This window comes from Heterocephalus glaber, unplaced genomic scaffold (assembly GCF_053883595.1).
Source record: "Heterocephalus glaber isolate CG9 unplaced genomic scaffold, H.glaber_assembly_v1.0 deba00000281, whole genome shotgun sequence".
Classification (NCBI taxonomy): domain Eukaryota; kingdom Metazoa; phylum Chordata; class Mammalia; order Rodentia; family Bathyergidae; genus Heterocephalus; species Heterocephalus glaber.
Window position 1 is genome coordinate 3,211,373 of NW_028258139.1, and position 16,514 is coordinate 3,227,886.

The 16,514-nt window shown below is 37.0% G+C and overlaps 1 protein-coding gene across 6 annotated transcripts in view; it reads left to right on the plus strand.

Annotated features, from left to right (window-relative positions):
* The window catches only part of St18 (ST18 C2H2C-type zinc finger transcription factor), a 311,874-nt gene that overhangs the window by 235,611 nt on the left and 59,749 nt on the right, over nt 1–16,514 (plus strand). For 5 of the 6 annotated variants that reach the window (XM_087185715.1, XM_004837518.4, XM_087185713.1 and 2 more), the window contains 2 exons: nt 5,820–6,007; nt 13,469–14,257. In XM_087185715.1, coding sequence (XP_087041841.1) covers nt 5,820–6,007; nt 13,469–14,257 — 977 coding nt within the window. The remainder of the gene's footprint in view (nt 1–5,819; nt 6,008–13,468; nt 14,258–16,514) is intronic. The other variant, XM_021248911.2, reaches the window with a different exon arrangement.

The following is a 16,514-nucleotide window of genomic DNA, read 5'->3' on the forward strand; positions in this document are numbered from 1 at the left end:
TGGGATTGTCGTTGTACAGTATTAGTGTACCGTTATCCCAAGCAGGTATGTTCCAAGTCTCCTAGTGAATTGTGAAAGCCTATATAGCATTAAACTCTTATTTCCTTGGTCAAGAACTTTCACCTTCTCACTTAAAGCACTTTATAGCTTCTGTTTGACAGATCCATATATGCAGCATCACTGCTTTTTGTACTTTGGGACCATTATTAAGTAAAATAGGAGTTTCTTGAATACAAGCACTATAATACCTCAACAGTCCATTTGAAAACTAAGATGACTACTAACTGACTAACAGGTGGTAGGCTATGTAGGGTTGATATGCTGGTCAGAGAGATGATTCACATCCAGGTGAGAGGTAACAGGACGGTGTCCAATTTCATCATGCTACTCAAAACAGCACACAATTTAAAACTTACCAATTGTTTCTTTCTGGAATATTTCATTTAATATTTTTGGACCACAGTTGACTGTGGGTAACACATAGTGGAAAATAAAACCATGTATACAGAAAATAAAACTGAATATACTGTGAGATCCAAGTCAAGGCATTAGATATCCAGTTGATGTAGCTTCATTCACTTAAGAAACAATTCTTTCCTCAGTGACACCTTTGTCATAAATTAACCATATCTGTGTGGGTCTATTTCTGGAACCAATGGATGAAGAATCTATTCTGTCCCATCCATCTGTTTATGTTTGCACCATTAGCACGTTATTTTCAAGAACTAGTTTTAAGTACTTTTACATCCAAGACAGTCTTCCTTTTTTACTTTTGCTCTTCATCAAGGTTGTCTTTACTATTATTGGTTCTGTTCATTTCCACAGGAATTGTTCAACTAGCTTGTTAATTTCTTCTAAAAATCATCTTGAAGTTTTGATAGGGGTTACTTTGAAACTAATAGATAAAATTGGGGAAAATTAAAATCTTGACATCCAGATACTTTTGTGTCATGAACATTTTAAATCTCCCCATTTATTTAGGCTTTTTAAAAATTTTTCAATGGGCTCTTTGTTTTGCACAGCATTTGCACATCTATTGTCAGATTTATTCCTAAGCACTTCATATATCTACGCTATTGTAAATGATTTTAGTTTTTAATTTTTATTTTCTAATTGTTTTTACTGATTTATGTAAGTACAATGAACTTTTGAATAGTAACCTGACTAGAATTACTCCATTATTTTAAAATTTATCTGTAGATTCTTTTGGATTTTTCTCAAACACAATTATGTCTTTGTAAATAATATTTGTTTTTTCTTTTCCATCATCATACTTTTTTTTCTGTTTTCTCAGTCTTAATTCATATTCCTTCTTCCTGGCCCTTTTGATGAGTTTGTGGGAGCCTACCTAATTAGAAGAAATCTGTAGGAATTCTTGCTATAAATTTTTCCTTAAAATATTGGAACATATAAATGATTTCCTTGAACTCAGAGTTTCCTAGTCTTCATTTATTTATATGCTTTATTTTGGGAGGGTGTTCAAACTATATCTGTTGCTAGATCTGTATTTTTAAGTTGATTTAATACCTTCTGATGACTTCCATTGAGAATTTATAACTACCATATAGAAGATAAGCTGAAAGCTGTGTTTGTTGAACAGATTTGGGGAATTCACAGTTTCCTAATTTGTTGTATCTTTTCTGAAACCTGAAAGTTCAATGAATCTGGCTTCTAAACATACTTCCAGGACTGAATTTATCGTGAATGGTGTATAATTATAGTTTGCCTTGATGATTTTTAAAAATTCAGTATAGCACATCAAAGAGAATAGCATTTCAAATTAGAATTCAGATGTCTAAGTGGAAGCTTTCCTGAAATATGCAACCCCAAAGTTTCTCTCAGGTAAATACAAACTCTTTAACAATACTGTACTAAAATAAAAACTGGAACTATTATGTTGAAAGTATTTGGTACATTAACAAAGTTCTCTGGGACCTCTGGATGTTTAAAGCAACAGTTTGATTGAATAGAACAATAAATGCAGGGCTGGGTGTATTTTTTCTCTTTCTTTCTCATCTACTAGAAAAATATAGATAATAGAGCTCATTTATTTCCTTAACATTTCAGAGCTCCGCAGATGGGAAAACACAACCCAGTGGAAATGATTTCTGGCAACCTTGAGAAGATATGTTAGCATTTTGTGGCATTTCTCTCAGTGACATGTAAAGCATGGCTTTCCCTCATTGCAGTGTCACAGTGAAGTGTCACAATAAAGCCAAAATAGTGTGCCCTCAGGGAAAATAGGAAAAGGGACTATTTTCCATGCACACACAAAGGGTGATATTTATTATAAAGCCTTTCATTTTAGCTCCAAATGCTGCCTGGGCGGTAGGTACTCTGCAATGGAGAAATGAACCAAATGTGAGATTTAAAGCAAATGTTATTCATAAATCCAATGCAATCTCTGTAAATATGAGTAATATGTAAAAAGGTGTAATTCATCTATGGACACACATGCACGCATACTCTGTGTAAGTGTGCTAGGCTAAGATTGGTGAGGCTACAGTGGGACAGTGTCAGCCAGTGAAGATGGAATCCAAGGAGCACTAGGCTAGGAGTTAGACAGCTCTATCATTACCTGTGTTAGTCACTGCACAGATATTATCTCTTGTAGCCTCAAGACATATGATATAAAACTTATCATTTCCATTTGCTACATGAGAAATTTGATGGCCAAAAGATCCAACCGTTTGCTGCAGATTATGCAGTTAGGTTACTGATGCTATTTCATATAACCTTAATGTCAAAAACAATGCTTTATTTTAAAACCAAACTTGTACTTTTGATAAAATCTTACATATCTCTTTCAACTAAGATTTGCATAGTTATTATTTCCACCCAAATATTGAGCTTGATTTTTATTACCATTAAAAAGTCACCTCACGAAGGTCATTCTACTGCTCCAGTCTGTGGAAACTTAAGGGATCTTAATTAGGTTTTGCAGCATTCTCTTCATCACTGCAACTCAGTATCATCTTCAGACTGAATAATTGTCCTGTACATCACACCCAAATAACTGGGCAAGGCCCTGTGGCCACCATCTTCCTTTAGACTACAGAGGTCATTCTTTTATTCAGCTTCTATCTCAACAACTTGTCACAGGCATGCAGACTATCCCCAAATCCATTGCCTTGTATTGACAGCATGGAGGAGAGAACATGAACTTTGGGGCCTGGTAGAGCTGGTTTCAAACATTATCTCCACTAATTACAATTATTTAATTCTGAGGATGTTATTTATCTTTATAAATAATCTTGAATGATTACTAACGAGGTGAAGTGCCTAAGAATCAGCTAGTATGTGTTCCCTCCAATCATCGAAGAAAGAAATGCCATCTTTCTGACTGATCGATCCTTGTCAATCACCCTCACTGTGCTTGGCCTCACTGATGAACACTTCTTGCTGCTGGCAAATCTGTCCTTCTCCTCCCCTCTTCTTCTTCCTTCCTCCTAAATTTTATTGTGGTAAGGACATTTCACATGAGATCTATCCTCCTAACAAATTCTTAAGTGTGCAATACCTTATTATTGACCCAAGGTACAATGTTGTACAGAAAATCTCTAGAATTTGTCTTGTTTGATTGAAATTCTATCCCTGTTCTTTGGTAACTCTCTGTCTCTCCCGCCCTGGTCCCTAGAAACCATTATTTCACTCTTTTATTCAATGAATTTGACTATTTTCTGTTCTTTATATGCATGAACTCATGCATGGCTTCCCCTCTGTGTCTGGCTCATTTCACTTAAAGTGATGTCTTCCAGCTTCATCCATGTTGTTGCCTGTGGCAGGATTTTCTTCTCATCAAATGGTGACTAGTCTTCTACTTTCTTTATCCATTCATCTGTCTGTGGGCATTGAGGGCGTTTTTACATTCTGGCTATTGTGATTAGTGCTGCAATAAACATAGGAAACCGTACGGAAGTTCTTCAAGTATAAAACTATGGTTGATCCAGCAATCCCACTTCTGAGTATTTACACAAAATAATTAAAATGAGGATACTGGAAAATCTTGATTTTCACACACTTTGTAAGCCTCTTTTCCAATACCAGTGTCAGACTTAAATCACTGTGGTTCTTTCTGTTTTAATATCTGATAACATGGGACCCTCTCTCATTCGCTACAAATCTTTTCGGTTCCTTATAATAGCTTAGTGATATTTCCTATATATTTTCTGTGCCTTTTTGGTAGGGGGATTCTTTTAATTTAGAAGGTGAATGAACTTCTTGCACTGTCTTCACATACTTAGGAACTTTATCCACTCATCTTCATGTTTGATATGTTTCTTTGCCTCCCCTTTCAAAAACGAGTCTCCTGCCACAAGGAAGGCCAGGCTGAGAAGACTCTGCTTGTCTGTGTCCTCTCAGGCTGCACTGTATGGCCTCAACCTGTGGATTTCTTCGCAAAACCAACTCATTTAGTTGAGAGAAGTCTCCACCCCATGCAGCCTTCACATAAAGACTTCTTGGGCTCTCATATTTATCCGGTTATATTCCCTTTTGCCCCACCCTCACTACATGGCCACTTTCAAAGTAGGCTTATCAGAGACATTTTGTGAAAGCATATCGATTTATCTAGGACCCTTAGTCACCTCTTCCCATCAAACTAATTTTCAATTCTCCAATTTTCCATTTTTTGGAGAGATTCTAACTTCCACAAGGAGAGAGATTTTTTTTTTCCTAGAGGGGATGATATTTTCCCCTCCCTTAGAGGCTTCTGCATCCACTTATCTACATTAAAGAAATTGTGTATGACTATTTCCAAATCGTTTTCACCCATTGGCCATTTTCTTTGCATTGGTGTTTGCTCAAGAATAGTTTAAGGCCTTTGTTTAATAATACTACTGAAAATTCAACCGTCTCTTAGAGATGGAATTAGTAATATTTTGTTACTATGAGTCCAAGATTTTCTTCTCTGGGTTTTTCATCAAAAGCTCCTGCATTTTTCTTCAAAGAGTATTTAATGACTATCTCTCATAGACTCACTGTTGGCGAATCCCTCTCTTCTTCACGGATCTTGCCAAAAAAATGTTTGTCTTAACTTCACACGCAGGGTGATCTGCATTAATTCTGAGTGACATACATGTAGGCAATCCATGTTGAAAGGGCTACACTTGGGAGCATTTCCAATAAAACCAGGTGAGAACAGGAATAGGGATAAACTATTGTCCACTTTTGTGAAATCTAATCTTATTTCCCTTCCTTTTGTTTGCTCTGTGTGCCAAATGGGTGAGAATCAAAAGGCAGAATGCCACACAGTCTCTTCTCACTTTTATCTGTTTATATTTTTTGGTGCCTGGAGGTAGACTGACTCTCATAGCTTGTCTCCTTGCTCAGTAGCTCTTGCATTCAATTCAAAGCCCAAGATTTGTGGTTTCTTAAGTTTGAGGCACAACAGTGACAGAGATAAGCAGTTTCAGTGGCAAATAACTATGTGGAAAACCTTGTGATATATCTATACTGGGTACATATTTTGTATCTGGTGGTATATTTTGCACATTAGCTGTTTCTTAGGATTAGCAAACCAGTAGAAATCTTGTTTCATCCCTCCCTGGTGATTTAGTGCAGCATCAAGCAAAGCTCAGCTTAACATATGCTTACTCAGGATTAAGGATGATTTAAAAAAAAAAAAACTATTCTGATAGTAAAGTAGAACCCACATAGTTCAATGGATTCCACAGATCAGTTTTTGTTGGTGCCAACAACTAACCTTAAACCTCTAGTCCCATGTTTCTAAAGTCTTTGGGTTATGCATTGTGAAAGTCAAATTCCGAAGTGCAGAGATTGCTGTTTTACCATGTTCTTCACTTCCCCACTCATTGCAGTGCTGCATATGATTGCTCTACGGCAAAGAAGAGAAGGGCAGAGGAGCAGGCTTTGGGGGTCCCAGTCAACAAGAGGAAATCCCTGCTGATGAAGCCCCGACACTACAGCCCGAGCACAGACTGCAAAGGAGACCTCGACAAGACCGAGGAAGATAGTCTCTTGGATACCGACAACCACTCTGCTGCAGGTAGCAAGGAGGAGTGGCCCTGATTTGATCTAGTCCCTGGCATCAAGAGTCAGGCTTATGTAGAACCATGGTCAATTTGGCTGTAAAAGCATATTTGGAATTTGGAATTTGGAAACAAACAAAGCATTTATTTCACTTAATATTCATTTATTGAGGGCCCATTTTTAATCAATAACAATGGAGCATAATAGATAAACAACAGAGAGTCCTTGTCCTGGATTCATTTTTAAAAGGATAGGATTGAGCTATTCCTCTTATTGAAGAAAATAAAAGATACTAAGCCTAAAAGTTGAAGAGTTCCTTGTCTGCCTTCTCAAATGGATGTCTACTTCCTAAAAGAATTTTCAGATTATAGGGCATATTTAAGCTTTAAGATATCTTTCCAATGTGCAAGTTCTATATAATGCTCACTAATGATTATAGCATATATATATATATATATATAGCATTTAACTTTTGTTTAATCAATATACATAGTATTATTTATCCCACAAAATATAATTGGTAATAACAATATGAACCAATTCAGATGGCCTGTGACCTTAACATATTCTATGTATTTGGATAAATATTTATAGCACTAGACTGTAGAGGTGACCTGAAGTTATCATCTTAGAAGCCCTATCATTAGGAAAATAATATTCAGAATGTATCACTATGCCCAGTATTTCTTAAATAAATCATTTAATTTTGCTTTTATGTACACATTATACTTAATTCAATCTTCACTCACTCTTCAGAAATATTTGCATGCTAAGTGAAATGTAGTTACTATTTTGAAACTTTAGGATCTATTTCTCCCCAGTTCGCTGTTACCGACATTAGTCCCTGGTAATTACATGCTTCTAGAGGTTGGAATGTCATTGATTGCTTTGGCATGAGGCAAAAAAATTTAAAAATGTATGAAAAAATAAAATCTAAAGCTTAGACCATCAATAAAATGAAATAGGTACATGTTCTATTACACATACACTTTTTTGAATGTTTAAGGAATCAAAATACACTAAACTGTTATTTTAAATTATATAAAAATATATTGACTGAGTAGATATCTCAGATCAGACTCATCATCTCTCATGTAATGTTGTCTTTCTTACAAGCAGTTGGAGATTCTGTTGTTAAAAAAAAGTTGTATACTGATTTGAACTTGTTTAAGTAAATTTTCTGGTTTTTCCATATTTAGGATGTTTTAAAGCCTCATGGATTCTCTGTAAATTATAATCAACTTCAAATTTTCTATTTTCCTATGAAAACTTCAGGTTGAGTTTTATGGAAAGTCAGTGAATCACTGACGGTAGAATCAAGATAAATGCACATATTTGAAGCAAATATTTGCATTAATACATTCTTTTAAGATTTTTGAAGCCAAAGACTGTATCTGGCTTGGTAATTTCCCATTTTCTATCACAGTGGTTTGATTATCACTGATGTTTAACATTGGTCAAGTGACTATATTGTTCAAATGTATTCAGTTAAACATTGTGATATGCACTGATGAACATCTATTTGCATGTTCACAGATGCTATTTTATGTAATATCAGAACCATTACTGATAATAATGAATATGCTAAAATCACAACAGTAGAAACCCTTGTTTTTCAGTTCTTCATATATTCCAAACTCATAAATTACAAAGGGTGGTCAAAGAATATGATGAATGTTTAAGTTTTTAAAAATTATTACAATAAAAGACACATTGCCATAATCCCCCTGAAAATACTTTCCTTCACTTCAAAATATTCATCCCATCCTCTTGACTTTTTCTGAAGCACTTCTGGAAGTCTTCTTTTGTGAGTGTCTTTATCCTCTTGTAACTGCTTTGATATCTTGAATTCCAAAATGTTTACCTTTCATCGTCATTTTGAAGAGCAGAAGTTGCATGGTGCTATATCTAGTGGATGAGGACACACCATGATGTTTTCATTTGACAGAAATTTCCATAAACATAAGCAATAAGCTGCTTCAGAAAATGAAAAAATGACGGTATGTTACAAGCAAAGGAGACTATTTGGAGGATTAATGGCACTATGTCTTGTGCTGTAATAAATGTTCAAAATTTAAACATTCACCTTAGTTTTTTAATCACACTTTGTATATCACTTATTCTGCACTATAATACCCCTAAGTGTGTGTGATTAGGATCTCAGTTTTACAGATGAGATCCCTGAATAACAAAGAGATTTAACACTTAACACATCTTGTAAGTGTCAGAAAGAAGATAATTAGGAAAAAATTGGAAGGACATGCAGAATCATTATTTTCCAGTTAACAATGTGCCATAATCCATTTATCTGACTCTCTTTGGAATGAAGATTGGACAAAGTTGTAACAGTGTTAAATCATAAAGTCATGATTTCCAGAAATGACAGGTCATAGATGTTTCTGTCCCTGGCCAACAGAGCAAAGGTTCTAAGTTGCTGTCTGTTCTCTGGGCAAGTTACCCCCTAACCGTCCCAGAGAGAAAAAAGCTGAGTGAGTGCCCAGCCTGGCAAAAGTGCTTTCCATACAGCCTCTCATTTATTCCATTCTCTTTACTCCAGGTATCTGCCCATTGTATCTTCAGCTACAAAGTTCAGATAATAAGTATATAGTGTTCATGAAGGTTAAGGTCATGCACTTGGATCCTGTAGATGTTTTAGTCCATTTTATAGCAAAATCCCTACACTTCACCTGGCTGTCTTTCAAAGACAGAGATTAAGAAGGATGTGGACAAAACCTTGCACATATATCTTACTCATTGGAAAGACAGCACTTCCAGAAGGGAGAACATGCACAGGCCTCCCCACTATGGAAGGAAAAGTAAGAAGGAGCACAAAGTAGGAGTAACTCAGCCCTAATGTGAGTTTCCAGCACATGACCATGTGTTACAATTCAGGGAAATCTATGCCAGTCATAGAAGTTCTAGGGGCTGGAATGGTACTTTTAGCAAATCATCACTCAATAAACAACAAATAAGGGATTAACTCCTCCAGTTTGAGAACTCTGAAAACTTAGCTCATTTTCCTGGAAAAATTTACATGTTCAAGAAGCTTGGAAAACAAATTTACCTATAGAAATAACCTCACTAGTTACAGAAATTGAACTGAAATCCAATAATAATAAAAATCTAGTGATACTGACAAAGTCAATTCAATGTGTTGTGATTTTTCGGGAGGACTTTTAAAGTTGACTTGATGCAGAACAGCTAATATATATTCAAGAATTCATTATCACGTATATATAGAATTACCAACAACTCAGAGTACACCCTAGGAATTTTCCAATCTACCATTTTTATGGTATTGGCAAAGTTGAGGTTGACTTATTTGTTAGTTTTTCTGTTATTGTGTTATTTGTTTTGCATATTTTTATCTGTAATTTAAAGATCACTGTTGTACTCATTGCAAGTTAGCTGACAACTTCATTCTAGTATGTTCATATAAATTCACCCTTGAAAATGTCTGAACTTAGAAAGATAATAGGATATTAATATTCATGCAGTTTCTACTAAAGGTGGCTGCGTTTTGCAAACACCAACGTTGGCATGTGGCATTCCTAGGCTGCAGGATTGCAGTAGCATGTTACAAGGACAAGGACTTGGGGTTAGAGCCATGTGGCTATGGGTCTGTGGCTCAGCCTCCCCTAGGTAGCTTGAATAAGTCCCTGGAGGCACTAGGCAGGCAGCACATTCCCTATCTCTGAACATCCCACCCTAAGTGGTGTGCACTGGCTCCCTGTTTCTACAGGCTGAAGCAGAAGGGTGCCGTAGTAGTATGTGTAGCATGGGTGGGAGCCCATGAAGGCTACTAAGCTGCTTAATCCTGTGGACCCTGCCTCTCCTTAGAGGACAGTTTTACTCATTATTCTAATTGAGAAACAGGTCCACCTCATTCATGTTACCATCCTTTGTGTCCCATGCTATTACTGTGTTTGAAAATAGTAACTTGGGAAGCCACCATTGACTGAATACCTGCTGGTGTTCTGGGGTGACCCTGGCAGCATGCACGTAGGGTTGGGCTGCTGTCCTCACTATGTGAACACAAACACCAGCTCACATGGGCTGAGCAACCTGTCCACAGGGGCACAGACAGGAGTGCCAGCCTAACAGCCTGAGCCCAGATCTCTCTAACTCTGCAGGTAGAGCTACTTCAGCTATTCTAGTGGCAAAGGCACAAGACATATCCCCATGCTCCTTGGGGGAAAAACCCTTTTTACAAAAGCGGGCAGCCCCATTACAATGCTGGGAGAACCCAGCACCCTGTCACAGATCTGTCAGGTTCAAAAGCTAGCTCAATTTTTTTCTTAGGAGCACAGTGAAGGCCCAGGAGGGATTTGGGAACACAGAAAGTTGGTTTGCAGTTTACAGAACATCCCTGGAACCCAACGCGCGCAATGCACGTAGGCACCTCTGTCGGCAGGGCTCCTCTTTTTCTGAAGAATAATTAATAAATATTTTCTTTTAGCATATAACAAACAGTTGAACCAAACAATTATGTAAACTGGAAATGACCCAAAATGCTAGCAGTTGGCAGCCACACAGTGAAATGCATTGTCGTGCACATGTGTGTGTTTGTCGCTCCCGCCTCTCTGGTGATCTGCACTTAATAGGAATATTTTAAACTATGTAGCTAAGCAACAGAGGTAATTGTTGCTTTCTAGAGCTTTTGTTAGCACTCTAACACAGCCCAAATATGCATAATTAGGTATAATGTCTATAAATCATTATTGTACACATGTGGGTAGTTAAGTGGAGTGAGAGAATAGTTCAATGAATTGAGCATATTCACTGAAAATGCTTTTTATTTGTTTTCTGTAGTTCATAATACTTTAAAATTATCATAACCCTTTACACTTTCTCGTAATAGCCAACCGTGATACTGAGAAAAACTTCATTTGCATTTTAGACTATGTTTAATATATTATTTAAACCTGGAGCTCCTCTGATATGAATTCAGGAGAGGATAGACCCACCCTATCAAATATTATGTGCCTGTTTATCCAGCCTCTCTTCTAGGAACTAAAATGTTAAATTTTTCAGTTTATGTTGAATAGATCCCAACAAAAGACTGCACCCTATAATCAGCATTATTTACAGGGGCTAGTGTTGTGACTGAATTCTTCCTTTCATCCAAAAATGCTTTTAGTTACTATGGCAATATTTACTTGATCCTGGCAGTCCAGTGTTGATTTAGGGAGATAATTACCAGAAAGGAAGATGATGGAGATGTATTTTTGAGTGTCCTTGTCAGAGACAATGTTTATAAAAAATTAAATGAGACAAAAAAAAGGCACATTGTCTTCCTCACAAACACCCTCTCCTGCAGCCCTCACACCGATGGCTGTGCTTTTCTTCCCTCCGAAGATGTTTATTAACACAGAAAGCGCTTCACTTGGTGTCTTTAACAGTCTTTAGGGGACTTATTATTTTGCTTCCCATCCCCCCTCCCTGCATTTGAAAGACAAAAATGGTCTTTTCTTTCTCCCTATCTTTTTTTTGTCCTACTGGACATGAGAGCATCAGAGCTTTGTTGTCTAGTGCTGTGTGCTGGGCATCACCCATGTACCTGGGCTGGGCTGGGCTCACCAGACAATCCACACCTTCACTGGTGATTTGTTTGCAGGGAGCAGGCTCAGGTCAGCTCACTGTGCATATGTACGTCCTGTCACTCCCACTGAGTGAAGGGCAACACTGACAGACAGCCACCCTGCGATGAGAGCCACCTGCAGACTGTCCTGCACACACTGGAACTTGGGGTCTTCCATTTTTAATGTTCAGGGTCCAAGCTATCCCTGTGTGGAGCACTAGCTCCCATTCAACATCCTCTAACCATCTTCACTTCTTGTCTAGTTTCCTTTCTACACAAAGACATGCAAATACCAGAGTAGAAACGAGTACCGTATGAGATATTAGCTGATCATGCTCATTGTCCCATTTGTGTTTTCCTCACTATGGAATATTAGTGTGAGAATTACAAAAGATTTTTGTTTTGTTTTGTGAAATTTTGTTTCATTTTTTTGGTGATACTAGGGATTGAACCCAGGGCTTTTGCACTGATCTACACCTTCAGCTCATTTTCTTTTGCCTGCCCTTCTTTCCTTCCTTCCTTCCTTTTCTTTCTTTTTTCTTTCTTTCTTTCTTCTTCCTTCCTTTCTTCCTTCCTTCCTTTCTTTCTTCTTTCTTTCTTTCTTTCTTTCTTTCCTTTCTTTTTTCTTTCTTTCTTTCTTTCTTTCTTTCTTTCTTTCTTTCTTTCTTTCTTTCTTTCGTTTTGAGACAAAGCCTTGCTAAGCCTAAATTGCCCAGGCTGGGCTTAGATTTATAGTCTTCCTCCCTCAGCCTCCCAAACTACTGGAAACCAAGAAGTCTTGAAAGCTTATGAATTCCTTTAATTGTCATCTCTATGTATATGTGTTTTGTATTTTAGGTAATACTCCACAAAATCTCAGAATATGTCTGAGAAACTACAGAACAGAAACCAAATAATCTTCAATAATACATTTTAACAGAGAAATCTGATTAATATTTTCTTTACAATGTATTATATTATGTATATCCAGTTTCTTTTTGGTTGGCTAAGATGTGGAAATAAAAGGTATAATGACAATAATTTTACATTAAGTACTCTAGCATTGTTAAACATAGACTTCTCTTGGTCACTGCCCTAGAAACACTTATTCTTAATATGCTGAAAAGTATAATAGGTCATTTCATTGAAAGCAATTTTCAGTTCTAAATTTTCTTTTAGAACTATATATGTTTTTCTTATCAATCTTTATAAAATTAATAAACACCACTCATTATGCATATTAGGTACATATATGAGGTGTTACTGAAATATACAGTGAATATTTAAATTTTAACGATGTATAACTGTAAAAGACGCATTGCCATACATCCCCCTCGAAGTCCTTTCCCTTACTTTGAGCACACTTATCCCATCACTCTTTCCATCTTCTGAAGCAGTTCTGAAAGTCCTCTTTTGTGAGTGTCTTTATGAGGCGCATGGTGAATGTTGCTGCTGAGTGCCATTCAACAGAAAAGCAGGCTTGTAAAAAACATTATTATGTGTCTTCACCCACGTTATTCACCAGAGCTGGCATTGTGGAACTTCTGGCTTTTCTCCAGAGTTAAAATGTACACGTTTTGAATTGATTCAAAACATTGAGGGAGCCATGACAGGGCAACTAAAGATACTCACCAAAGAGGACTTCCAGAAGTGTTTCCGAAAGTGGCAGGAACAATAGGATAAGTGTGTTCAAGGGAGGGAAGGCATTTCGAGAGAGATAGCAATGTGTGCTTTACTGTAATAAATGTTTAAACTTTAAATAGTCACTGAATATGTTCAACATACCTTGTATATGCATGCGTACTTGTACATATGTATGTGGGTTTATCCATTTATATATGTGTGTATATGTAATAGTACAATTTCCTTAAAACATTTTTATCCTTGTTTTGTAAGTATTGTTTTTCTCCCCTATAGAAGAAATCATGATAAAACCTGTGGATGAGAGCCTTACTGCAAATGCACAAGAAAACTCCCATCAGAAAGAAGACCGATACACTTGCTATCAAGAGCTTGTGGTCAAATCTTTAATGCACTTGGGAAAATTTGAAAAGAATGTGTCTGTTCAGACCATAAATGAAAATTTAAATGACAGTGGCATCCAGTCTTTAAAAGCAGAGAGTGACGAAGCCGATGAGTGCTTTATGATCCATTCAGATGATGGAAGAGACAAAATGGATGATTCTCAGCCACTGTTCTGCTCCTCTGATGACAATGAAAGCAACTCTGAAAGTGCAGAGAATGGATGGGATAGTGGTTCCAACTTGTCAGAAGACAGCAAACCCCACCGAGGCCCAAAGTACATGTTAGTGGATAATAAAAAAGACCTATTGGAAGTTCCTGAAATAAAAACTGAAGATGACAGATTTGCTCCTTGTGAGAACAAGTGTGACTCTGACCCAGAAAGGAGAGACCTACAGAACGCGTGTGGGGAGCCCCTGGTTGGCCAAGCCCAGCCTTCCTGCCCTGAGACAGGGGAATGTGAGGGCAAGGGCCTGGCCATGATGGCAGAAGAATCCAGTGACCTGGAGAAAGCCAAGGGGAACCTAAGCTTGCTGGAGCACGCCATTGCTCTGCAGGCTGGGCGAGGTTGCGTTTTCCACACCTACAAAGAGCTGGACAGGTTTCTGCTGGAGCACCTGACAGGGGAAAGGAGACAAACCAAAGTTATTGACATGGCTGGAAGACAAATCCTTAACAATAAACGTAAGACACATTTTTGCATTCATTTTAGAAATGAGATTGCTTTCAGGCTTGAAAGAAAGTTAGATTTGAGTATTCCTTCCAGGTAGCTTTTTGACAACTTCATGCAATTTAAAAATCAATTCATAATTCTGAAATGAACAACTTTCTTTCCACTCTATAGAGTATTATCAGATTAAGCTCAGTTTGCAGTGTCTTTCCACATGAAAAATACTCATGACATCTATTCTTTTGAGTGAACTGATTTTTTAAAATACACCATGCCTTTAAAAAGTACTACACTGTATTAGACATTGTTAGAATTACAATACTATGTTTTGGATTTCAAATCATTCTATTAGCCAAAACAATTCCAGAAGTTTAATTTTTCTTCCCTGCCTTCATTATACGGTCATCTAGCTTTTGTTTTTGTTTTTGAGCTTTAAAATAATATCAAGCCATTGGCAAGCTTAGCAGGATGCACTGATCCCTCTTGGAATTAAGCCAGGCATCAACTGTTTAGTTATAAGCCTATACTTTTACTGGTTCTTTAACTCAGGGCCCATAAATATCCAGGTCAACTGACAGAGTAAATGTGCTTTGAGGAAACTTTAATACTGTTCTTCAGACTTTAGAAAAATATTATTCCATTCCTCCATGGAGTCTTCTACCCACTCTCACAACCATTTCATACCAGATGGGCTGATGATGAATCCAACAAATTCAACAATTAAGTGCCATGTAAGTGCCTAGAAGGTTCATTTAGGATGGGCACTCCAGGATCCAAACAGAGTCAGAGCTCCAGAGTTTGCATTTCTTTTAGCATGCTCTCAGGTTATGCTTGGACACCCAGAAGTCTGAAAGCCACAGAATTAGAGCAAGAATACCTTAGCAAAAATCAAGGTCATATAGCTGCAGGTCTTAAAAGAATAACATGTTAGAAAAAAAAAAAAAAGAATAACATGTTAGTGTGGTTTAGAAGTTCTGATTGCTTAGATTTATCCAGAAACACATTATCATTGTAAATCCATTTTAGCACTCATTTGCAATCTTCACAAATAATGCCTTGCAAAGCTGAGGAAACAGAGAAGATTAAAATAATGTCAAGTAATGAGAAGCACAATAATAATGCTACACAACCATCTCTGAAGGATTGGGAGAGGAACGGAGTATTAATAACTGCATGGTTATTATGTGTGGTTCAGGATAGGACATTGTGTTTAGTTCTGTGCATTTCCATTAATAAGCAATTTCTTGAGTTTAGCTGTTTCTTTTTTTAATGAACTATAAAATCTGAAAAAATATGAAATTTACTCTAAATTTATAATTTCTAATATACTATATTTCCTTGGTTCTAAGAGATAAAGTTTCCCTATTTCACCATCTCTGAAATTAGAAAAATATGCAGTTTCATTTTCAGTGATTTTTCTATCTTAATCACACATAAAATAATCTTACAATTGATGATATCTTACAACCAATGAAATACAGGATTTGTAGAAATTTTAAGCCATAACTTAAAATCCTTAATGATATTTTGATTATTTTTATAAAGTTTTAAAAACCTCTTTTGGTTTCAAAAATTTAGAAGGCAAAAGAATCTATATTTGTAAATGCTGGGTCACTTGGAGACAGAGAACAACTGTCAGGACTGGATGCATAGACAGGGTGTCTGTCCTGAGGCAGAGGACATGGTGCTAGTCTGGAGCGATAAATGCTTCTTCAAGAGATCAGAACCAGGCTCATATGAAACTGGCAAAAAAGGTGAAACCCATATTGCAAGGAACTATAGGCTTAGTGGAAGATGTCTGAAGCATCCAAATTAAGTATTCACTTTTCTATTCCTTGTCCTGAATGTGGGAACCAGTTGCATAATAGGGATTTTTTTCTCTGACATGCATTTCACGTTCATAAGTGAACATGGACTGGACACCCTGCAGTTAGGTTCCAGTACCCACCTGTCCAGTATACGAGGCAGGCCTGAGAAAAAAGTACACTAAAGGACAGAACTAAGAGAGAGAAAGCAAGGTTACTGGACGACCAATACCAGTGCAAACAACAAAGGCGCTGGCCAGTCCCAGGCACTGATTTTTATTGGCAGTCAACTGGGTTAAAGGCAAGCTATGTGCAGTTTCTATGGAAATGAATGTAAACAAGGCTCATAAAGGACCAGACATACCATTCTCAAATTAGGAACAGAATAGACACAATATATGTTGTAATTAGAACGCTGTCCTTCTAGTAAGAAGGCTTTGGTTGTGGAATGGAATTTGGGTGCAAG